General features: G+C 29.2%; 1 protein-coding gene across 3 annotated transcripts in view; it reads left to right on the top strand.

Annotated features, from left to right (window-relative positions):
• The window catches only part of LOC118192021 (uncharacterized), a 111,102-nt gene that overhangs the window by 46,433 nt on the left and 50,908 nt on the right, over nucleotides 1-13,761 (top strand). For all 3 annotated transcript variants that reach the window (XM_085819319.1, XM_085819322.1, XM_085819324.1), the window contains 2 exons: nucleotides 151-351; nucleotides 11,089-11,167. In XM_085819319.1, coding sequence (XP_085675445.1) covers nucleotides 151-351; nucleotides 11,089-11,167 — 280 coding nt within the window. The remainder of the gene's footprint in view (nucleotides 1-150; nucleotides 352-11,088; nucleotides 11,168-13,761) is intronic.

The raw sequence follows: 13,761 nt of genomic DNA, 5'->3' as shown, positions 1-13,761 counted from the left end.
ATATATCAAATTAGAGAAAATTAAGTAATTTGCAAGCAAGGAAAAATCTAGGCTATAATATATTGAATATGTTTATTCTGAAGTGTTTGTTTTTAGATATTAAATTGTCTGATCGTTGGTTAAAAATTCTATTGTTTCTTTTCTTTGTAGGAATTATAGAACAAGAAGTAAGCAATTTGAATCGTGGACTAAAATTATAGATCCTGAACTGTCTCGTAATATCAGCGAGCTTCATAAGCAGTTAAAAGTATGTGGTAATGTTGATATATTCAGGCCTCCTTTGCGTGAAATTAAATTAAATCATAACACAAGTAAATCAAGTGCGAAAATGGAAGGTAGAGCTGCTCAAAAGTAAGTTATCATCGAGTTTATTTTCATAAGTTTTTAATAGTGGTAAATTTATATAGTGAAAGCATCACCTCATGAAAGTTAAAATGCAAATATAAAAATTTAATCTTTTATTTTAGTTAGTTGTAAAAAATAATTAAAAGTCATAAAAATTAATAACCTTTCATTTTAGTTAGTCGTAAAAAAATCTAATTATTTTGAAGAAAATAATTTTGAGATAAGCTAGTATGTATAACAGCTTGCATAAATAATAATTTTTATATGAAGAACATTCTTGCTTGATTGATAGAAACTTAATGATTTAATCCTTTATTTTTATTTTGCAAGAACTTCCAGACATTTTTCCTTCCAAAATAAATCTTAGCTAAAAAAATCTCAAATTTAAGTCAAAATTCAAATATTGTGAAAGTAATGAAAAAGTGAAATAAAAGTTATAACCAGGTAAATGTTTAGGTAAAAATAACACACCAAACAAATATTAATTTCGAAGTTAAACAACAAAAAATCAGCATTATATTTGAAAAGGACAAGTTTCGATGGCTTTACCGAACCATTTTCCTCAGCTGCCAACGAGCAAATGAATGCTGAATTGCAAACAGCATTTGCTCTTTGGCAGCTGAGTATGATGGTTAAGAGAAAACCATTGACATTAGTCCTGTGAAAATTTGCAAATATAACGCTGTTTTTTGTTGTTTAACTTCTAAATTAACAGCAGAGTTGCCACGCTCACTACCTGAAAAACCGGGAAATGTCAGGGAATTCAGAATTTGACCAAAAAGTCAGGGAATTTCACACAACGATCCCCCAAAAAACTAGTTTTCGTGCCAACGTCGGAAGTGATCGCATTCTTGGCGAATAACGTATCACATAAGCGCCATTCGGACAGCTTGCGTAGAGCCAGTTTTCACAGCACCAATTAGATTGTGTTTTAGAAAGCCAAATCAAGTTTCCACTAACCTCAGGAATCCTGGGATTTGCATGCGCATGCGCATGTGCAGTGTATGTTGAATGAAAGTAAATTCCCGTTCACGTATAAAACAAAATCTTTCAAACATTTTCTTCTTTCTTAAATGCCTTATTTGTCATTTTGCGGTAAAATAAAAAAATAATATCAATCAGTCATCTGTATTTCTTCTTGCAGTATAGAGAGTTACTATTGCAATTTAATATATCTATATTCACCAATATACCGTCGATTTTGGTGATTCAGTTTTTAATCTTTAGGTAATTAACTTCATTTTAATGTTATTCATATCACTTAGTGTGGCTTTTTCCTTCTAAATTTATTTTCTCTTAGTTAATAATACCTTAAAATTTCAGGCAATTTTCTCTGCCATACTTGTGAAATTAATTTTAGCAGTAAGATTAGTGCACATATTTTTTACTTATGTATGCTGCTAAATAAATATAAAATACTTTATTTTAAAACATCATTAAGTAGATTTCTTTCTTTCTTTAGCTGTAAAATGTGTGCAGAAAAGACATTTTTAATCTCGATTGGGCAGATTCTAATCTCAGTCCTCTGTGCACAAAACAAATCCTGTTATAGTCATGATAGTAATACTTTGGGGATTATATATATATATATATTATAAGTCGTATGTTTTCAAGTGGTACCATAATTTACCCTCAGCACAGCCAACGCATGCTACGTGGATAGCCTGGAATTTTCTTCAAACATACCTGGAAAAGGTTGGGGAATTTCATTTCTCATGTTTGACTGGCAACCCTGTAACTGGTAAACATTATTTCATCCTGAATTTCAATGAACACAGAGGGCTCTTTAACACTCAAGCTGGGAAAAATTACTGCAGATTCCTGGGATGCAATCCTTGGGAGGCTGAGAATAGCATTTTGTGCCAACTCAATTTTTCAGGGTTTGTACAGTCCTTAAGAGTTCTTAAAAGTCCTTAAGTTTTTTGGAATCAATTTTTGGGCCTTAAAAGTCCTTAATTTCGGCCAAAATCGGCAGAAGGTCCTTAAATTTAATCGTGAAATTTCTGTCCGTTTTTACGACTGCCATTTTTTTAGTGTGAATTAGCATTTTGGAGGTATATTTTTGGCGATTCATTGATAAATATGGTTATCTTTTGAATGGGTTATAATTTGTTCCTATTTCTGATGTAAATGTGAGATACTCTAGTTTTTGAGCAAGAAGTGAAACATAAGCATTTAGAAAGTACTTCACTTTTTCTAATGAAGAGATCATAAACAACTTTTCTCTTTTGGAGATGTGAATTCTTTTATTGAACGGCTCTAAATTTGGCAATTTATCAACATTTTTGGAATTTTTAAGATCAATTTCTATAGTAAATTTTTAATTCCAAGACCTGGGAATTTTTCTATGATTTTTTTTCAAACATTGTAACATTCATAAATTTCATTAAAATGATGGTAATATATTGAAATTATATTTAAAAATTAACATTAAAATGTAACATTTTTATTTTTTGTTGTCATATTATAAAGTTCTATTTTGGCCACTTATTATATATCTGAAAACTTATCACTTATATTATATCACTTATTATATCTGATCACTTATTATATTTTGAATCTGAAAAATAAACAAGGTATAATGCTATAAAGCACAATTTACGAAACATTTCTTAGCAAAAGCAAAATAGCTATGTAATTAATTAAAATTATCTTCTTTTTAATTTTCCCATGATAAGAGTTTTCTCATGTTATTGTCTCAGAATATTCAGAATTCTTATGCATCAGTTTTCTCTATAAAATTAATTTTACACATTTTTCCTGTGATTTTTTTAAAAATATTTCTGGCTGTTTGCTGTTACAAAATTAGTAGGGGTAATTTTGCTTCGGGACATTAGACATTTCAACTTGAAGAAGGATGCAAGTTGGAAAGTTTAGAAGGGTTTGAAAGCAAGATTTATAGACCCATGATTCTAGAAGATTCTAGAAAAATGTGACAAAATCAAAGATATCTCTATGGTATTAACATGTAATGGGTGTATTTTACAGAAAGTTTGCAATGAAGTTCTTACTTTTTGGAGAACATCTAGAATAACAATGAAAAACATAATATTTGAATGTTTTACTTCTAATACTCGAATCTTTTTCTTAACGTGTTCGTCTTCCCTTTATTTTCTCTACTTTTCACTAGATACAAGCATGGAAAATATTGAAAATGCTTCTAATAGTATCACAGGGAGAGGCATTATAGAAAGGAATTTTTTGATTAATAAAGAAATTTAAAGCTGCCAGTTTTAAAAGATTAATCTAATATGTCTTAATGCATCATACACAGGTTTGACGCTAGGCATTGCCTCACCTGGTGCAATCATGTGGAACATTAAACTTATCTCTGTAGATCCAAAATTTTGCTGACTAGTGCCTTTCAAAATTCTGCTTCCAGTGCCTGCTCTAAATTCTAAAAGTTTTGCCATGTCTAGATTTTTTGCTCGGTGTGTCACTAAATTCTAAAAATTCTGCCACACCAGCTCTGTAACCGGCGTTTACCATATATATTTCATATTTCTTCTGAATGTTCGTATTACTAAAGAAATAAAATTAGCAGCTTTTTATATACATTCTAAATGCATCTAGTTTTTTTGGAATAACAGAAATTCAAAAATTCTAAAATGAAAAGGAAGCGTGTTGAATAAAAAAACCAAATACATACAGAGAAAGAAAATTATTCTTCAAATATATATACAGATATTATTATGTAAATTACTCACTTGTTTATAATTTCAGCCTTTAGTATAATTTCCCATTTCTATTTCCTCTCCAGAATGCAAATCACTTAGACAGTTTTTAGTTTTTAAAATGAGGTTTTTGGTGCGCAAGGCAGAATGTGTTTTTAATCTCCGCTTGCTCACTGCATTAGTTCCTGCCAGCTCTGATAATTTGTAATTTTTTTCTGCATTATTACTGCTGACATTTGAATTTGTTATGACAATAGAGTTACTGAGCCAGCTTAAATTAAAATTAAATTCTATAGTCTTTGACCACTAGTCCACATTTTTTGTTTGAATTAGACCGTTCTTGTTTAATAACATCACCACAAGTTGCAATTGATTTTGCTAGCATAAGACCATGCCTTTAGGTTCTTTTTAAATAAGAGGCTTATTTAAACTTTTGTAGTTACTTTCAGACATAGCAATAATTTACTTCACGTCTATCGGGGGGGGGGGGGGGTTGGACTATTTAACTTTTACCAGATCAAGTAAATCCTCATAGGTACATTGTGGAGAGGTTGACAAGTTAGGAGATAAAGCATTCAGAAACTAGTGAGAACAATGGTTTGCATATTGAGAGAAATTTCTAATTCTTAGAAAAGATGCTTAAAGAGAAGGAAATCTATGTAAATTAGCCAAAATGTCTGGGCAGGCTTCAAATTAAAAAGACGCATAAATGTTTTGTTGAGGGTTGTTGCTATAAAACATAAATCTTTTGTAGCTTTTAATGTATAATTATCCTAATATCAATGGCATAAATTGCATGTATTTTAAACTGTGAAATTTTATTAGATTGTGATTTTAATAGGGCTTTTTAAGAAATATTCTTAAATAAGTAAAATTTAATAGTGGTCATGTAAATCCATAATGATTAAGGTTATATAACTACCTAATTTAATTATTTATAACTAACTGCTTACCCTTAAAAATTATCTATCATATATTAAAGCGAGTTATTGCCTTTCATTAAACCTTATAGTACAAGATAAAACACAAAAATGTAAAAATTCATATAAAACTTATTCTTCATATCTAGCAAGACCTGAAATAATACAAAGCAACTTAGTATCACCTCTGGTGCTTTAGTGGCTTATTGAAACCTTAAAGTATATTAAGTGGGTTACAACCCCTGGAACTCTACACAAAGCTACGATACTAACTGCATCAGACAGTGCCCAACTAACTTTCAAAACATGCCAACTGCCAACTGTGCCTACATCAGGTCTTTCAGTTTTGTTCTGATCAGCAGGTCTCTCTGTAGGCAAGGAGCAGTGATCACAACAGCCAGTCTTTTGTTATAAATCATTCTGATTATGATTTTACTTCTCATTTTAACCTATCCCCGCTTGACATAAAATCTACCTCTTATTTACTAAACCTCCAGATTGAGACAGTATGTGACAAAATGAGACATTAAAAAAATCAGTATGAAACTATTAGTAAAACGTAAATAAAATGTCACTTATCTTCTTTCAAATATGCCGAACTATTATAAGTGTAAAATATGTAATGATATTTGATAAATTTCTTAAAGTGTATTTTATTCTCAAACTTATTAATAATTAATGTTAACTAAGTTATGTTTAATAATAATGTAGCCTACTTACGGATATATTTTATTTTTTGGATGGCATTACAAAAGTGAAGTTCAGGCATAGATAATATTTTAATTGAATTTACAAATTTGCTATTTGCATAGGTCCTTAATTTTTTCATTAATGGTCCTTAAAAGTACTTAATTTCCATGTGCAGAAATGTGTACGAACCCTGTTTTTGGTAACAAGAGACTGCAAACTCAATGAGCATAGAAAAACCTTAACAAGCCCTTTTGAGCAATCATTTAAATCTGAAACCTTTCATATTTTCCCCTTTCAATTTTTTTTTGGGGGGGGAGAAGGGCAAACATTTTAAAGTTCTCCATTATTATGTTGTATTGAGCTTTACATTGTAGTTCAACAGCTAAAAGAGGCTTAAAAAAGGTTTTGTTATAACAATAAAAATAAATTATTCTGTTTAATTAAATAACATCTCTCCTATTGCTTAATTTTGAAACAAAAATATAATTACTCTTGACTTATATGTTAAAAATAGCTACTGAGGAATTTCCTCAGTAGTTATATTTATTTTTACGCACGTACACATGTATATATACAAAATAAATAAAATGCATTTGCAAGCAATAAAATGAACAAATGAAGTCACCTTAAAATATGTAAACAAGACCTAGTGTGGTGACATTAAAAATCAAACTCAAATCTTCCATTTATAAATGAAGGAACACATATTTTTATGACATTAAAAAAATCAGACTCAGATCTTCCATTTATTGTAATTACAATCATAAATAAATTCTGTTTGATAAAAATCATGCACTTTTATTCACATGGGCCTGTGGATTCTTCTATCTGTGTGTGCTTTTGTCATTAAACCATAAATTAAGCAGCATAACTGAATGTGCTGCATCTACAGCATAACTGCTGTTTATATAAACTAATTATAAAAACATGATCAAACTGCAAATCAGAATAATTTTGAAAAGTCCCCCCCCTCAGAAATGATAATGAGTGTGGTTGTTCTGTGAAAAGTCCTCTTACATATTAATATTTGTTGAATTATAAATGAATGAAATAAAATGTAGTTTCGTCTGACATGTGCAAACTTTGTTCCACAAATAAAGCTAACTTGTTTTGAGCATTTTTTGATTTCCACATCCTATATCAAAAATATCGTTACTGATTTTGGAGAGCATTCGCAAGCTTGCTGCTGACCACCAAGCTAATTGCAAAACCCACCAGTCATTTGAATGTTTTTTCAAGAAATCTTTTTTTTTTGTGCTATTGTTTTGCCTATGTACACAAGTAATCTCTTTTTGCCTTTAAAAAAAAAAAAAAAAAATCACAGAGTTGTACAAATTAACATGCTGTTTTCAGCGATCATTAAAATCTGAAACCTTTCATATTTTTTCCCCTGTAATTTTTTTGGGGGAGGTGAACATTTTCAAGTTCTCCATGATTGAGCTTTACATTGTAATTCAATAGCTAAAAGAGGCTTAAAAACGATTTTGTTATAACAATAAAAATAAATTATTCTTTTTAATTAAATAGCATATCTCCTATTGCTTAATATTGAAACACAAATATAATTACTCTTGATTATGTGTTAAAAATAGCTACTTAGGAATTTCATAATGATATTTTTCATTTTTTACGCACACACATATATAAATTAATAAAATACATTTGCAAGCAATAAAATGAACAAATGAAGTCACCTTAAAATATGTAAACAAGACCTAGTGTGGTGACATTAAAAATCAAACTCAAATCTTCCATTTATAAATGAAGGAACACATATTTTTATGACATTAAAAAAATCAGACTCAGATCTTCCATTTATTGTAGTTACAATCATAAATAAATTCTGTTTGATAAAAATCATGCACTTTTATTCACATGGGCCTGTGGATTCTTCTATCTGTGTGTGCTTTTGTCATTAAACCATAAATTAAGCAGCATAACTGAATGTGCTGCATCTACAGCATAACTGCTGTTTATATAAACTAATTATAAAAACATGATCAAACTGCAAATCAGAATAATTTTGAAAAGTCCCCCCCCCCTCAGAAATGATAATGAGTGTGGTTGTTCCGTGAAAAGTCCTCTTACATATTAATATTTGTTGAATTATAAATGAATGAAATAAAATGTAGTTTCGTCTGACATGTGCAAACTTTGTTCCACAAATAAAGCTAACTTGTTTTGAGCATTTTTTGATTTCCACATCCTATATCAAAAATATCGTTACTGATTTTGGAGAGCATTCGCAAGCTTGCTGCTGACCACCAAGCTAATTGCAAAACCCACCAGTCATTTGAATGTTTTTTCAAGAAATCTTTTTTTTTTGTGCTATTGTTTTCCCTATGTACACAAGTAATCTCTTGTACAAATTAACATGCTGTTTTCAGCGATCATTAAAATCTGAAACCTTTCATATTTTTTCCCCTGTAATTTTTTTGGGGGAGGTGAACATTTTCAAGTTCTCCATGATTGAGCTTTACATTGTAATTCAATAGCTAAAAGAGGCTTAAAAACGATTTTGTTATAACAATAAAAATAAATTATTCTTTTTAATTAAATAGCATATCTCCTATTGCTTAATATTGAAACACAAATATAATTACTCTTGATTATGTGTTAAAAATAGCTACTTAGGAATTTCATAATGATATTTTTCATTTTTTACGCACACACATATATAAATAAATAAAATACATTTGCATAGTTATCAAAATATTGTAGCTAATCACTAAATAGCTGAGAAGTTTATTTTCATCCTAATAAAATATGTAAACAAGACGTATTTTTATGACATTAAAAATCAGACTCAGATCTTCTATTTATTCTAATCATAAGTACATTCTATTTGATAAAAATCATGTTCTTTTATTCACATGGGCCTGTGAACTCCTTTATCTGTGTGTGCTTTTGTCAATAAACCATAAATTAAGTATTCAGTTATGCTGTAGAATGCTGTTATTAATTAAACTAATTATAAAAACATCTTAGCTTTAAGATCAAACTGCAAATCAAAATAATTTGAAAAGTTCTCCCCCCACCCCTGTCCCCGGAAATGATAATGAGTGCAGTTGTTCTGTGAAAACTACATATTAATATTTGTTGAATTATATATGAATGATATAAAATGTACTGTCCTCAGACATTTTGTTCTTCAAATAAAGCTAAATTGTTTTGGGTATTTTTTGATTATCCACATCCCATATCAAAAAGTCGTAAACTCGTTCCTGATTTTGGAGACCATTCAAAAGCTTGCTATTGACTAATATTTTGCCAAGCTAATTGCAAACACAACAGTCATTTGAATGTTTTTTCAAGAAATCCTTTTTTTTGTGCTGTTGTTTTTCCTGTGTGCACAAGTAATCTCTTTTTGCCTAAAAAAAAAATCAGAATTGTACAAATTCATGTCCATGAAACTTCAAGGTTGCATACAGACTAAAACAGATACACGCTGCATGCATCCTTGGATTCCCGCGTAAATACTTTTTGGTCCATAAATTCCATTGTGGGTTGCCACATAACAATTTTGGCTTTGTCTGAAGAAGAATACTTTTTGTGACTTTTTGGCAGGGGTGTAGACAACATTCTTTTGTTTTAGACATTTAAAAAATTTCATTTTTTACAAGTAGTAAAAAAATGCAAAAGTATTATTAATTTATGATCATTGATAGTGGCACTGCAAAAACAGAAATCTTTATGCTGTCTGCTTTATTGCTGTTATAATGTATAGGGAAAACTTCATATTTCTTCTAATGATGTTAATTTCTCAGTACAGCTAAAATTTACAGGTGTTTAATTTTCATCCATATTTTCACAATATTTGCATGTTGAAAGCTGTTTGTTTGAATTAGGTTAAAATTAAATAATAAATAATATCTAATAATATCTAAGAGAATAAAGTTAATAAAAAATATCTAAGAGAGGTGAATAAAATTCCTTAATTGTTATAAAGAAATTTTATATATTTAAAATATGATTTTGTAAAAAGATTGGTTCAACATATTTTAAATTACAGTAACTATGATAAATTGTAAGAAATGAAGCAAATATATTTAGATCTTTTATTAAAGTAAAAATTAAACAATAATATTTGCATGTTTATATTTTAGTGTATAATTTTATCTTTAGATCACATTTGTAATTAAAGCTTGTGTGTTCCAATTGGTTTATTTTTACTTTCTTATATGAAGTAAAGGTGCAAAATATGTGAAGTAATAATGAAGCAGTGTTTCATAATTGTAAAAAAATTCGGGTACCATAAATGGAAAGATCCATTTTGATTATTCTTTTTGCATTATATTTGTATGCACATGCAGAATAAAGAACTCTTTTTTTTTTTTTTCCAAAGTGGATTTTAAATGGATTTTTTTCATGATACTTGTTGGTGCTCACTTAGTATCTCGCATAACTCAAAAACAACTAGCTGTAGGACATTGAAATTTTGTATATGGGACTGCTTCACATCTAGTTGTACAACTTCCTTTTTTATTGCAATCACCAGCACCAAAAGTATATGTATATACATATCCACTCCACTTACTTTATTAGTCATGTTCGGGCAATGTCAAATAAAAAAAAAAAAAATTTTGGACAAATAACAGAATTTAACTTTTAATGTGATCTCCTCGTTCATGTACTTATATTTGGGAAAGTTTTATACTTGCTATGGAAAAATAACAATATTACAAATTTGACTCCTGTACGAGAAACTTAGAAAGTCCTGCACGAAGGCATCCCTCTCCTTAGGCAGATAGCTCTAGTGTGCTTTGCCATTATTAAATAAACCAAACCAAACCAAACCAAACCTGTATGAGAAAAATTTGTAGACACGTTAGGATTTTTTGGTAGCAGGCAAGATGAAAAATTAGCAATGCCTTCTCCGGGAATCGAACCACAGACTTCTGGAATACCAGCCCAGCTTGCAGAATAACTACATGACAAGGGCACACTAAGAAGGTGAGAGAAATACCTTATATACTCCCCCTTTAAAAGGGCGACTGCGGTTTTTAGGGGACCCAATCGCCAAATTCTGGGTGGGGAGAAATCATCATCCACCATCCTTTTAGTTCGGGCGCCACTGTAGAGACATTAGATATTTTGGAAAAGCCGAATGAAAAATGAGCAATCGCCTTCGCCGGGAATCGAATCACGGACCTCTGGAATACCGGCCCAGCGTGCAGAACTACAACACCACGAAGGCACGCTAAGAAGGTGGAAGAAATACCTTATAAATTGAACAGAATATTTTATTTCAAACTTTGCAATTTTGGATACCATTTTTATCTTGGCTTGAAGAATTGGTTAATTAAGTTAAAATAATTCGTTTCAATAAGTTTAAATGAAGTGCAGCAAAAATGTGTATAATTTAGTAGTATATCTGCAAGGAAGTGTATAACCTACATGGAAGTCATGTAGTGTCCACATCACATTTTTTGATACTTAAGTGAAGTTTTATTTTTTAGGAATGAGAATAGAGCTAAGAAAATTACCAAGGAAAAGTATTGTGAAATATGTCAAAGATATTTTAAAAATCTGGATGATGTAAGTTTTTTAAGTCAAATATTTATTGCCATTAATCAAATAATTGTCATCATTCAAATGTTAATTCAGGCATTTAATTTTAATTCCTTATGATATCTGTCAGTTTGAACATTGATAACTTTATTGAAGTTCTGTCTGAGAAAGCAGATTGTTTTTAAATTTTACAGTTTTCCTAAGTATATATATTTTAAATATGAAGAATTTCTATCAAAAGTTTGATAAAATTGTCTTTATTCACTTTTTCTTCTTTGTTTCTATATGTTTTACCGAAACATTTCTCCTGTTGTTCTTAGATTTTTCACAAGTTTTTCTGTCTGTGTTCCCTTTTTATAGAATATTTTGTAAATGTGATCATATTATAAAAAGTGTGAGATATTATGGAATTTTAATGAAATGAAAATAATGAAGTTATAATGGTACCTAGTTATTAGCTTGTAACCTTTGATATACCGCAGATAATGCCACCCTGACTTTACTTTTTGCAAGAGTTGTTCTAGATTCTTCCGGAAACATGCAGTTCTTTTTTCCTTTCCTTGCTGAGGGAGGGTTGAGATTGCTTTTTATTATAATTTTATTACAATTTTAACTTTTGGATCATTTGAAACAAGCTATATCTCTATGTGATAAGTATTTCCCATGAAAAACTTTTGGGCGAGTACTTGTTTCACTAATTTTGTATTATGCATTTACTTGATTTACTGGAAAATAAAGTAGAAGTAATCCATTTTTTATTGATGTGGGATTTTGCCAAAAACATTTTTGAATGTTCCAGTTCTGATGCAATGAAATCTGTGCACAATGGAAATCTAGTGTCAACAAAATTACCAGCAAGGTATTAGAATATGAATCAAGAACTAGTCTAAAAGAAGTGATTTTTTTAAAATTTTTCTTATTATTTTTGAGTTCATATGAAGGCAGAGATTAACAGTCTGATGCAAATTTAAATACTACCCAGGCAGCATGCATTCGTAAATTGCACGAGAAAAATACGTGCAATTTACGAATGGCCTTTCGTATAAAAAACGTTCAAGTTGAACGTAAAAATATCATAAAAAGTGTCCAGTGGCAATTACTAAATATTTACGTATATTTTTACGTTATACTATACGTAACTTTTACGTAAAATTTAGGTATATTTACGCGAGAGACTACTGTTCATTCGCAACTTTTACGTATAATATACGCAAATTTCAGGGATTTACGTATATTTTTAGTAAAAATTTACGTATATTTATTGCATATACGTAAATCTCAATTTTTTGCTTTACGTATGCGTATATATTTAGTAAAAATTTACGTAAATTTCCTCGATTTTTTACTGTATATAAACGTATATATTAGGTAAAAATTAAGGTAGATATCCCCGTATTTTATGGTAAAAAAACGTATATATTTGATAGAAATTAACGTACATATTTCCCGTAATTTACGGTACAAAAACGTATATATTTGATAGTAATTGACCTAAATCTTCCCTATGTTTTTTTTGCATATGCGAATGACTGGTAAAAATTTAATCCGATGTATTCTCCACTTTACTGTGTATAAATGCACATTTTTTGGTAAAAAATTTGCATAAATCTCCAATTACCTTTTCACTGCATTTTTCATAAAATGTACTTATTTTAATCTCATATTTTTTATTTAAATCTGCAAAAACTTTCTGTATGCTATGATTAAAATGTAAAATAATTTTTTTATCAAATTCTTACATATCTGCCTTTTAGTTATGTACAGCAATATGGAATATATATAACTGGAAGATTTAAATGCACTAGTAAATGGGAAAAAAAAAAAAAAAAAAAAAAATTCTATTAAAAAATTTATGTAACACTTAAAGGCTGAAAATGACTTTTAATATTTCATTTCAAAGTGACTACAAAATATGCAATAAATTTAGTAAACATCAATTCTGTGTTTTAAATCAATTAATGCCATCGTTCATTTGCATTTTTGTTTACTAAATTCATTTCATAAATTTAAATTTAGTAAAAAACTGTAGCAAACAGTTGTTTACTAAATTCATCATTACTAAATAACACTTTAAATAAATTATTTGCTTTTCTGAAGGACATTTTCTTATGCCATGTAAATGAATGATAGCATTAATTGATTTAAAACATAGAACTCAGGTTTACAAAATTTATTGCATATTTTGTAGTCACTTTGAAATGAAATATTAAAAGTGATTTTCAGCCTTTTAGTGTTATGTAATTTTTGAATAGAAATTAATTTTTTTTTGCATTTAAATTTTCCAGTTATATATATTCCATATTGCTGTACATACCTAAAAGGTGGATATATAAAAATTTGATATTATCTTTTAATCATAATATGCAGAACATTTTTGCATAGATTTATATAAAAAATAAGAGATTAAAATAAGCACATTTTACGAAAAATGCAGTAAATTGGTAATTGGAGATTTATGCAAATTTTTTACCAAAAATGTGCACTTATACACAGTAAAGAGGAGAAGACATCGGACTAAATTTTTACCAAAGTCATTTGTATATGCAAAGAAAACATAGGGAAAATTTAGGTCAATTATTATCAAATATATAAGCTTTTGCACCGTAAAATACAGGGAATAT

The sequence above is a fragment of the Stegodyphus dumicola genome, chromosome 1 (assembly GCF_044657685.1).
Source record: "Stegodyphus dumicola isolate Sdum_Otavi_A_Nest chromosome 1, ASM4465768v1".
NCBI lineage: Eukaryota > Metazoa > Arthropoda > Arachnida > Araneae > Eresidae > Stegodyphus > Stegodyphus dumicola.
Note: the sequence above shows the minus strand (reverse complement) of the source record. Positions and strands in the feature narration are given on the sequence as shown.